General features: G+C 41.9%; 2 protein-coding genes across 2 annotated transcripts; both read left to right on the forward strand.

Moving 5' to 3' along the window:
- The first annotated feature begins 75 nt into the window (after positions 1–75).
- On the forward strand, positions 76–8319 carry ppie (peptidylprolyl isomerase E (cyclophilin E)). The gene is given in 12 exon segments (XM_065003359.1): positions 76–219; positions 1356–1378; positions 1380–1420; positions 2066–2077; positions 2080–2108; positions 2817–2843; positions 3011–3092; positions 3326–3426; positions 3536–3659; positions 3875–4060; positions 7663–7805; positions 8088–8319. Coding segments are annotated over 12 exon segments (990 nt in total). The 3' UTR covers positions 8166–8319.
- A 364-nt stretch (positions 8320–8683) lies between these two features.
- On the forward strand, positions 8684–12040 carry LOC115146313 (gap junction beta-4 protein-like). The gene is made up of 2 exons (XM_029688325.2): positions 8684–8877; positions 10526–12040. The coding sequence occupies exon 2, from the start codon at positions 10652–10654 to the stop codon at positions 11483–11485; it is 834 nt and encodes a 277-aa protein (XP_029544185.1). The 5' UTR covers positions 8684–8877; positions 10526–10651; the 3' UTR covers positions 11486–12040.
- The last annotated feature ends 256 nt before the right edge of the window (positions 12041–12296 follow it).

Here is a 12296-nt window from a genome sequence, read left to right on the forward strand (position 1 = left end):
CCCTCAGCCAATGTTTAGTAAGATTCAGTAAACAATTAAGAACTCAGTACTATGCTTTCTTGAATATATTCACTGATGAATCTAAGGACCCTAAAACGGGGAACACAGGTGCAGCTTTTAGTGTTCCTGATGGCTGTGACAAAAAGAGCAACGGATAATTTATCTGTATACACAAAGGTGTTCCTGGCCATACTCATGGCTACAGAGTGGGTGGGGGAGGTGAGGCCAGACAGGGGTAGTCATCGTCTCATGTTCAGCACTGATTAGCTTAAATTAATTTGTATCACAGAGCAGAAAATGTATTTTGAGATTTTTCAGTGCCGGGTTTAGGTTGAGACAGATGGTAGTATTTGTGAGGTTCCTCTGGGTACCCGCTCATATAGAGGAGAATGAGGAGGTGAATGTTCTCGCCAAGCAGGCTCTCAAACATCCTAATGTTGACATGGAAATGTTAATCAGTAAATTCAGAAGCCAAGGGGTTAATATGAACTGTGGTTAAAAACAAATGTCGAGTTGTGGAACAGGGAGGGAAAGGGAAGACCCCTGTATACAATTGAGGAAAAAGTGGGGACAGGGACGTCCTCGGGTCAAGCGATAAGGGAGGAAAGTGTAATCACAAGGCTGAGACTGACACGCAAAGCTCAACAGCACATTGAAATGGTTAGGAAATCATCCAACTGGGAAGTGTGATCACTGTCAAGAGGAGATGGAAACTGTGGAACATGTCATATTTCAGTGCCAGCACTATTCAATGGGAGGGAAAGGGAGAGATTGTAATTCGATTTAATAAGGAGTAATGGTATTCCAGAGCTAAGTTTAAGTGAATTGTGTAGTTCGTTTTTAATGAGACTAGAATTAATGGGTAGGGTTATTAGACCTTCCCTGTTTCTGGTTAACAGTCCAGTCGGTGGCGGTGATGTACCTTTAAAGTTGGTTGCCTACCGCCATACAAAATCCACAGAAGAAAGTGGGCTTTGGTTGTAATGGACCAATCACTAGTTTTGCAGGGGTCAATGGTTCGTGATTTGCTAAATTACACTAAGGCTGCCATGGCATTTCTCTTGAAAGATATACATTTCACTGTGAAACGCTGCTGACTATCAGGCAGTGGGCAGGCTGTGACTGAATGGTTGATGAGGCAGGTAGCCTAGAGTGGTTAGAGCGTTGGGCCAGTAACCGAAAGGTTGCTAGATCGAATCCCCTTACGTTTAGCAACTTATTGGTTGTTGTAGCTAAAGCCCCATTCATTGTTTTAATACGAAGTCAAAGACACTTAAGAAACCGTTTAGTTTAGCTGATCATTTACTACTTTGATTGACTAGCTAGCTAACGTGACTGTATATGTGTTTACACAGGTGGACGAAAAAGTGCTGCATGCGGGATATCACTGATATTCAGATTCCAATAGACTATGAAACGGGTGAGAGGAAATACCTTCACCATTCAGTGTTTTGCATAAACGTAAAGCGCAACAGTGAAAAGAAACTCATCCATCCTGCCTGGCTACTTAGCCAGAGTTAGCTGCTACTGGAGATGAAAACCTTAACGTTAGAGCAGAAGTTTGTGTCTCATGAGTGTGTTCATAAATTCAATCTGGAGTGCGCTCTGGGTGTATATTAATCTAGAGCGATGTCAGATTGTCCGTTCGTAAATTCAGAGCGTTTCGCTCTCTAAACTTTCAGAGTGCACACTGGACGCTCTGGCGGAGGAGTAGGGTTGATCCGGGCGTGCAGACCTCACAACGGCATCCAAGCTAACGTTGGATAGTTTACTTAGCTACTTAGATACTTACAGACACAAATAAGAACACCCCACTGACCATTTTACCGCCCAAGCAGAGTTGGTTAGGCAGTTTTCATGTTATCCAGAGCGTTGATGACTAACTGCTGCTGGCAATTTAATTGTGTGTTTTGCCAACGTTTACTGACACCGGCCATATTCAATGGGTGTTGTTTGTAATTTCATCAGTTATTCTGTGCTCTGGCAGGCTCAGACGAGTGTTCTGAAATCGGAGTAGATGGCCAGAGTTAATTTACGAATGCACCCTATATTGTTTGCTTTGCAGAGAAGCACAGAGGATTGCCTTCATTGAATTTGAATTTGCTGAAGTAAGTTTAATCAACCTCTAAGCAAATATGCCATATTATGTTGGATATGGCCAGCAAACAAATGTGTGTGTATTGTAATGGCTCAGGGTTCAGCATGGACCGCCATCTAGTGGTTGTGGTGGATGGTCATTGGCTATCAATTCAAATGTTATTTGTCACTTGCACCGAATACAACAGGTGTAGACCTTACAGTGAAATGCTCACAATAATGATTGTGTTGTAATATTTTGCTCCAGCCACCCTAGTCAGACTGTTCTCTCTGCTACCGCACAGCAAGCGGAACCGGAGGTCCAAGTCTAGGTCTAAGAGGCTTCTAAACGGCTTCTACCCCCAAGCCATAAGACTCCTGAACATCTAATCAAATGGCTACCCAGACTATTTGCATTGCCCTCTCCCCCTCTTTTTTTTACACTGCTGCTACTCTGTTGTTATCATCTATGCATAGTCACTTTAACTCTACCTACATGTACATATTACCTCCACTAACCGGTGCCCCCGCACATTGCCTCTGTAAAATAGTCTTGCTATTGTTATTTTACTGCTGCTCTTTAATTACTTGTTATTTTTATTTCTTATTCTTATCTGTATTTGTTTTAAACTGCATTGTTGGTTAGGGGCTCGATAGTAATCATTTCACTGTAAGGTCTACACCGGTTGTATTCGGCGCATGTGACTAATACAATTTGATTTGCTGTGATTCTTTCATCCCCCTCTTCTGCTGCTATTGATAACATGGTGAGTGAAACATTGTCTGCTTCTAAAGTCAGTTTGGTTTAACTTATAGACCTTTGCATTATCCCCTGTTTTGCTACTATGTACTCTGAGACAGTGACTCTCATTTTTAAAAGGTGTGGTTTGAACCATTCTCTTTCATGCAGGTTTTCCCTCTGTTTTATTGACAGAATGAGTCAGAGTTCTTTTGAAGAACCATCCGGGTCAACATCGCCAAACCTATGAGGATCAAAGAGGGCTCTTCTCGTCCAGGTGAGTGATATGCATTAGTCTCTCTATAAATACTTCAATACTTCAAATCTGTCGTTCTGCCCCTGAACAGGCAGTTAACCCACTGTTCCTAGGCCGTCATTGAAAATAAGAATTTGTTCTTAACTGACTTGCCTAGTAAAATAAAGGTTAAAAAAACAACTGCCCCATGGCTTTGATCTATAATGAAACCCCATAGATGTGATAAAACCTCTAACTTTATGCCATTTCCTCAGTTTGGTCAGATGATGATTGGCTGAAAAAGTTCTCGGGAACGACTGCCGAAGAGGCTGAGGTGACGGAGTCCACTGGAGAATCAGCCAAATCAACAGCAGATGCAAGTTGTGTGTGTGTTCCTGTCTGTCTCTGTGAGTGTAGAACATTGTATAATAACATCTTATATTGTAAAAAAGCCTGCCACAATAATATATTATCATTGATTGCAGAACGAGCCCCCAGCCAAGAAGGGCAGAACAAACCCCCAGGTTTACATGGACATCAAGATTGGCAATAAGCCAGCAGGGAGACTGCGCTTCCTGCTCCGAGCAGACAGTGCTCCTATGACCGCAGGTATCCATGTTCCTCCTTGTTATAATGTATCAGGGACATTTCTGAAAATAGAACCCTGTCATTAGAGGAATATTTGGACTGTATCAAAAGAGATCATATGTAAAGCTAGAAAGATTCAGCCAATTCAGTTTCTCTAGTCTGCAGTTAAACTGCCTGTTAAATAGAAGCAGCATCCCTTAAAATCTACTACTCCTCTGCCCTAACATCTCCCGTAGAGAACTTCCTCTGCTTGTGCACACATGAGAAGGGCGTTGGCTTCAAAGGCAGCTGTTTCCACCGTGTCATCCCACAGTTCATGTGTCAGGGAGGAGATTTCACCAACCACAATGGCACTGGGGGCAAGTCCATCTATGGGCGAAAGTTTGACGATGAGAACTTTGTCCTCAAACACACTGCTGCAGGTGAGACATGTCCCTGTACAGCTGTAAATATGTATGTCTGTGAATGAATGTGTAGAGTGGTGAGGAAGTGCATTGCCATATTGCTCTTAAATGCAAGTAAAACTAAATGCATGCTCTTTAACCGATCGCTGCCCGCACCTACCCACCCGTCCAACATCACTACTCTGGACAGTTCTGACTTAGAATATGTGGACAACTACAAATACCTGGTTAGACTGTAAACTCACATTAAGCATCTCCAATCCAAAATTAAATCTACAATCGGTTTCCTATTTCACAACAAAGCATCCTTCACTCATGCTGCCGAACATACCCTCGTAAAACTGACCATCCTACCAATCCTCGACCTCGGCCATGTCATTTACAAATAACCTCCAACACTCTACTCAACAAATTGGATGCAGTCTATCACAGTGCCATCCGTTTTGTCACCAAAGCCCCATATACTACCCACCACTGCGACCTGTACGCTCTCGTTGGCTGGCCCTCGCTTCATACTCATTGCCAAACCCACTGGCTCCAGGTCATCTACAAGTCTCTGCTAGGTAAAGCCCCGCCTTATCTCAGCTCACTGGTCACCATAGCAGCACCCACATGTAGCACGCACTCCAGCAGGTACAGTGGGGGGGGGTATTTAGTCAGCCACCAATTGTGCAAGTTCTCCCACTTAAAAAGATGAGAGGCCTGTAATTTTCATCACAGGTATGACAGACAAAATGAGGGGAAAAAATCCAGAAAATCACATTGTAGGGATTTTTAATGAATTTATTTGCAAATTATGGTGGAAAATAAGTATTTGGACACCTACAAACAAGCAAGATTTCTGGCTCTCACAGACCTGTAACTTCTTTAAGAGGCTCCTTTGTCCTCCACTCGTTACCTGTATTAATGGCACCTGTTTGAACTTGTTATCAGTATAAAAGACACCTGTCCACAACCTCAAACAGTCACACTCCAAACTCCACTATGGCCAAGACCAAAGAGCTGTCAAAGGACACCAGAAACAAAATTGTAGACCTGCACCAGGCGGGGAAGACTGAATCTGCAATAGGTAAGCAGCTTGGTTTGAGGAAATCAACTGTGGGAGCAATTATTAGGAAATGGAAGACATACAAGACCACTGATAATCTCCCTCAATCTGGGGCTCCACGCAAGATCTCACCCCGTGGGGTCAAAATTATCACAAGAACGGTGAGCAAAAATCCCAGAACCACACAGGGGGACCTAGTGAATGACCTGCAGAGATCTGGGACCAAAGTAACAAAGCCTACCATCAGTAACACACTACGCCGCCAGGGACTCAAATCCTGCAGTGCCAGACGTGTCCCCCTGCTTAAGCCAATACATGTCCAGGCCCGTCTGAAGTTTGCTAGAGAGCATTTGGATGATCCTGAAGAAGATTGGGAGAATGTCATATGGTCAGATGAAACCAAAATATAACTTTTTGGTAAAAAGTCAACACGTCGTGTTTGGAGGACAAAGAATGCTGAGTTGCATCCAAAGAACACCATACCTACTGTGAAGCATGGGGGTGGAAACATCATGCTTTGGGGCTGTTTTTCTGCAAAGGGACCAGGCCGACTGATCCGTGTAAAGGAAAGAATGAATGGGGCCATGTATCGTGAGATTTTGAGTGAAAACCTCCTTCCATCAGCAAGGGCATTGAAGATGAAACGTGGCTGGGTCTTTCAGCATGACAAATGATCCCAAACACACCGCCCGGGCAACGAAGGAGTGGCTTCGTAAGAAGCATTTTAAGGTCCTGGAGTGACCTAGCCAGTCTCTAGATCTCAACCCCATAGAAAATCTTTGGAGGGAGTTGAAAGTCTGTGTTGCCCAGCAACAGCCCCAAAACATCACTGCTCTAGAGGAGATCTACATGGAGGAATGGGCCAAAATACCAGCAACAGTGTGTGAAAACCTTGTGAAGACTTACAGAAAACGTTTGACCTCTGTCATTGCCAACAAAGGGTATATAACAAAGTATTGAGATAAACTTTTGTTATTGACCAAATACTTATTCGCCACCATAATTTTCAAATACATTCATTAAAAATCGTACAATGTAATTTTCTGGATTTTTTCTTTTCATTTTGTCTGGCATAGTTGAAGTGTACCTATGATGAAAATTACAGACCTCTCTCATCTTTTTAAGTGGGAGAACTTGCACAATTGGTGGCTGACTAAATACTTTTTTGCCCCACTGTATATATATACTGCACATCTACCATTCCAGTGTTTAATTGCTATATTGTAATTACTTCGCCACCATGGCCTATTTATTGCCTTTACCTACCTCCCTTATCCTACCTCAGTGCACATACTGTATATATACTTTTTCTACTGTATTATTGACTGTATGTTTGTTTATTCCATGTGTAACTCTGTTGAATGTGTCAAACTGCTTTGCTTTATCTTGGCCAGGTCGCAGGCGCAAATGAGAACTTGTTCTCAACTAGCCTACCTGGTTAAATAAAGGTGAAAAAAAAAAATATGCAGATTTGAATGAGTATAGTTTCTGATCACATGAGGATAAATGCACCTCTCTCTCGTGTGAATGCTGCCGGTGAGTGGAACGTGCAAGGCGTTCCAGGAGGACATGGATAAGTACCTGAGTGTGTTCTTAGAGCCGTGGTTTAAAGCCCCCAACCAGGGCAGCTACCAGATCGCCTTCAAGGCCCGGAACAGTTCCCACAACAAGAGGGACGACATCATCAAGGCCCTGGCAGGTGGGCTACATGGACACAGTACTGGGAAACACATCTCGAGATACAGTGTGTTCAGAGACCAGAGAATAACTAGCACCATATCAATGTGCAGAGGTACAAGGTATTTGAGGTAGATATGTACATGAAGGCAGGGTAAAGTGACTAGGCATCAGGATAGATAATAATAAGGTATTTGAGGTAGATACAGTGCCTTGCGAAAGTATTCGGCCCCCTTGAACTTTGCGACCTTTTGCCACATTTCAGGCTTCAAACATAAAGATATAAAACTGTATTTTTTTGTGAAGAATCAACAACAAGTGGGACACAATCATGAAGTGGAACGACATTTATTGGATATTTCAAACTTTTTTAACAAATCAAAAACTGAAAAATATATTATGTGCAAAATTATTCAGCCCCCTTAAGTTAACACTTTGTAGCGCCACCTTTTGCTGTGATTACAGCTGTAAGTCGCTTGGGGTATGTCTCTATCAGTTTTGCACATCGAGAGACTGAATTTTTTTCCCATTCCTCCTTGCAAAACTGCTCGAGCTCAGTGAGGTTGGATGGAGAGCATTTGTGAACAGCAGTTTTCAGTTCTTTCCACAGATTCTCGATTGGATTCAGGTCTGGACTTTGACTTGGCCATTCTAACACCTGGATATGTTTATTTTTGAACCATTCCATTGGTTCAAAAAGGAATAGGAATACCTAGGATAGGATAAAGTAATCCTTCTCACGCCCCCCCCCCCCTTAAAAGATTTAGATGCACTATTGTAAAGTGGCTGTTCCACTGGATGTCTTAAGGTGAACGCACCAATTTGTAAGTCGCTCTGGATAAGAGCGTCTGCTAAATGACTTAAATGTAATGTAATGTAATGTAATGTGTAATAGGTCAGCTCTCCACGGCTAACTCTGGAGCAAACAGCAACGGCTCTCAGTTCTTCATCACCTGTGACAAAACGGATTGGCTGGATAACAAACATGTGGTGTTTGGAGAGTTGATGGAGGGCATGGAGGTGGCAAAAGCCATGGAGGTAAGAGGGAAGGGACATGCTGGGGAAGATCTCAAATGCATACTCTTCGTGTCCTCTCCTCGTCTCCTTCTCAAACCCATTGGATGAGAAAGCCAGAGGTCCCTACCCTTTTAACTTTCTCCTCCAATGAGTTTTGAGAAGGAGACTATGAGAGGGGATGCGAGGAGTAGGCAATTGAGATTCTCCCATGGAGGGGAATAAGGGTTGTATAGGTTGTTACAGACTGTGAAGAAGTTGTGTACCAAGACTCATGTCATGTTGTCTGTCACCACACGCACAAAGTCACCACACACACAAGGAACCAAAGAAGGCAAGACCAAGCAGAAAGTGATCATTTCAGACTGTGGAGACTATGTTTAACTTGAAGCACAGAAGAGTGACTGTTGTAGCTGAGTGTGTGACTATGTGTAAAAAAATATGCAGTATCAGACTGAAGAATGGTAAACTGCTCAGTTTTTATCATGTACTACACATGTCCATGACTCATCTGCTGTACATGGATTCTCCCTGTTCTTCCCACCTTCTCTGTGATGTAAATATTACAATAAACACTTGTTTTATAATGAACATAAACAACTGCTGTATCAATGTCACCTTTTCCAAATTGCAAATAAAACGTTTTCTTCGTTGATACAGTATAGGACTGTATAGTGAATACAAATACTTACATTTCCTCTAGAAATGTGTCTTTTAGGATTTTTCATTCAAAATGTACCCCAACATTTCTAAGAGGTTGCATTATATATTCGATAATTTAAGTTTATGGGTCTTCAATGAAAAATAAAAACTCGATATTTTTGACTAACGGTCTGAAATAAAGCCTATGACCAGCCGCTCCACTCTGAATAACATTTAAATGACCGGAGAAAACACTCCGCTCGATGGTTCGTTCACGAGCCACACCTGGATAAATGGAACGTTGTACCGTAACGTCGTTATGTAAATTCCCTTGGGAAATCTTCATAGTTTTACTGCGCCCCACAGATGAAAATCTATGTTTCTCCATTACGATACGAACTGCAACTTTCCCGACAGAGTTTATGGTCCTTTCTATATAAAGTCATTTTGAAGTGTAAGTACATTTATTTGTTTAGATTCCCACCTGCGAATCAATAGCTGTACTATAAGGTTATTATATAAAGATTGCGAGAGATCAAGTTTGGGTTCTTTTTCGATGATTGCAGTGATTGCATTTGAGACAATTTTTCTCCGCAGAGCACTGACTAGAATCAACAATTAGGAAATAAACGAGTTTCCACAGCCTAACCGTGTTATAAAAACTATAAATGTGTCCGGTATTAATGTTTAGGCCTACTATGAATGCAATAGTTAGTGTCTTCAGAAAGTATTCAAACCCCTAGACTTTTTCCACATTTTGTGTCACAGGCTGAATTTAACATTTAATCAATTGATGTTTTGTCAGTGGCTTACACACAATACCCCATAATGTCAAAGTGGAATTATGTTTTTAGGATAGTTCACAAATTACAAAAAAATGAAAAGCTGAAATGTCTTGAGTTGATAAGTATTCAACCCCTTTCTTATGGCAAGCCTCAAATAAGTTCACAAGTAAAAATGTGCTAAAGTCACATAAGTAACATGGACTCTGTGTGCAATAATAGTTTTTAAACGTGATTTTTGAATGACTACCTCGTCTCTGTACCCCACACACACACAAGTATCTGTAAAGTCCCTCAGTTGAGCAATGGATTTCAAACACAGATTCAACCACAAATGCCTCTCAAAGGGCAACTATTGGCATATGGGTAAAAATGAACAAATCCATTGAATATCCTTTTGAGCATGGTGAAGTTATTAATTACACTTTGGATGGTGTATCAATACACCCAGTCACTACAAAGATACAGGCGTCCTTCCTAACTCAGTTATCAGAGATGAAGGAAACCGTTCAGAGATTTCACCCTGAGGCCAATTGTGATTTTGAAACAGAGTTTGGCTGTGATAGAAAACTGAGGATGGATCAAAAACATTATAGTTACTGCACAATACTAACTTAATTGACAGAGTGAAAGGAAGGAAGCATGTACAGAATAAAAATATAAAAAATATGCATTATGTTTCAAACAAGACACTAAAGTAATAATGCCAAATCTACACTTGAGTTGCTTACCAAAAATACAGTGATTGTTTGTGAGTGGTCGAGTTACAGTTTGGACTTAAATATGCTTGAAAATCTATGGCAAGACCTGAAAATGTTTGTTTAGGGCAAATGTTGCACAATCCAGGTATGGAAAAGTCTTAGAGACTTACCCAGAAACTCACAGTTGTAATCACTGCTAAAAATGATTCTAACATGTATTGACTCTGTTTTGTTTACAAATGACATTATTGCGTATATTGTGTAGATCATTGACAAAAAATGACAATTAAATCCATTTTATTCCCACTTTGTAACACAACACATTTTGAAAAGGTCAAGGGGTGTAAATACTTTCTGAAGGCACTGTAACTTGCTACTCAACAGAAATCCTGTCATGTGTTTTTAGGACATGGGGGCTTTTATCATCCTTAATATATTAACTTTATCATTCAATTTAATTTTAAAAGAAGACCGCAAGTGTGAAAATAGCTACCAGGTATTTGGTTGGGAATGACTTTTTACTCTTGGGAAAACAGGTGACACCAGTTGTTTAAGTCCTTTTGTTCACTCATACTCAAAGGCCTAATCTTTTCCCCACTTCCTCTCTCTTTTTCTAAAGATCGCTGAAAGTGAAGAACACTCCAGAATTTTACCTGAGATCTCAACCAACAGTTGAAATAGTTTCTCGCACTAATTATTCCGTAATAACTTTCGTCAGGGAGGTAGATTGTGAGTCAGTCTCACAATGAACTGGGAATTCCTCCAGAGCCTCCTCAGTGGGGTGAACAAGTACTCCACGGCGTTCGGCCGCGTGTGGCTGTCCGTTGTCTTCCTCTTCAGGGTCATGGTGTTTGTCGTGGCAGCCGAGAAGGTGTGGGGCGATGAGCAAAAAGACTTCACGTGCAACACGGCCCAGCCTGGCTGCCACAACGTCTGTTACGACCACTTCTTCCCTGTGTCCCACGTCCGCCTGTGGGCCCTGCAGCTCATCTTCGTCACATGTCCCTCTCTCCTGGTGGTAATGCACGTAGCCTACAGAGATGAACGTGAGCGTAAACACACACTAAAATACGGCGAGGGCTGCCAGAAAATCTACATGAACACCGGTAAGAAGCGTGGAGGGCTGTGGTGGACCTACGTCCTGACCCTGGTCTTCAAGATGACTGTGGACGCCACCTTTGTGTATTTAATCTACCATATCTACGAGGGCTATGACTTCCCCTCCCTCATCAAGTGTGAGCAGAAGCCCTGTCCCAACAAGGTGGACTGCTTCATTGCTCGCCCCACTGAGAAGCGGATCTTCACCATCTTCATGGTGGTCACCAGTCTGGCTTGTATCCTGCTCTCCTTCTTGGAGATCCTGTACCTGGTCGGGAAACGCTGTAAAGAGGTCTTCACCCGTATTATGCACAAGAACTCACCCTCCTCCACCATTCAGCCACGCCAGATGGCCATGGCTACCTCCCTGGTGGTTGGTGGCAAGAATGGAATGCAGTCCAACTCATTAAAGCTGCCCTCAATAAAGCTACCCAGCAAGGATACCTCAGCCCCATCTTATAGCGTTGTCGTGTATGCCTGAGGTAAAGACTGGACAAAGACATTAGAGACTGAATGAGAGAATGCAAAGAAGACATAAGTTTGGAGGCAATGGGAAATATCTTCCATTTCTCTTCAGGCCCTCACTGGGCTAGAGAGTACCTCACTGCCATTCAAGACTGTCTTCTCATTGCCTGAGCTACAATGGAACTGGATAGCTCTTGACATTCCTGGATAAATTGTTTACCTACCATTCTGTCATTGACCTGGTAATTAAACAAATCAATTAGTCACTTTAAATAAAATATCCATCATTTACAGAGGAAAGTTTCACGCTAGGGCTGGGAAATGTAATGTATTCTTATGTTATTTGTTCGCTGTCTACCACACCTCACAACTTTACCAGTGCTATTTTTATGAAAGGACTCAACCATTGCCACACTGTGCCCATACCACTGCTGTTCTTATGCCCTCGAGAAGTTGTTTTCCCTGTCTCATCCTTCATTACGAATGGCAGAGACTGCATCAGGCTTTGTTGTGAAAAAGATGAAGCAAAGAGCAATGTATTTTCAGACAATTAAAAATATGTCATTTCTTCTATGGACTTTGAGAGTATTTTTCTGGTCATACTGATGTTAGTCCATTAGATATGCACAAACATGGCTTGAAAAATGAGTATGGCTATTCTGTGTTTATTTTTATTACATTGTATATTCTAAAATACATACACTGCATAAAGCCAGTAGAGATGATGATTTTAGTGAGTTTCTGTAAGCTGTTGATGAAACTGTGTATCTCAAAATACATGGATGTAAACATATTTGGGGATATTTACAGTGTCTTCAGAAAGAGTT

The sequence above is a fragment of the Oncorhynchus nerka genome, linkage group LG18 (genome assembly GCF_034236695.1).
Source record: "Oncorhynchus nerka isolate Pitt River linkage group LG18, Oner_Uvic_2.0, whole genome shotgun sequence".
In the NCBI taxonomy this organism is placed as follows: domain Eukaryota; kingdom Metazoa; phylum Chordata; class Actinopteri; order Salmoniformes; family Salmonidae; genus Oncorhynchus; species Oncorhynchus nerka.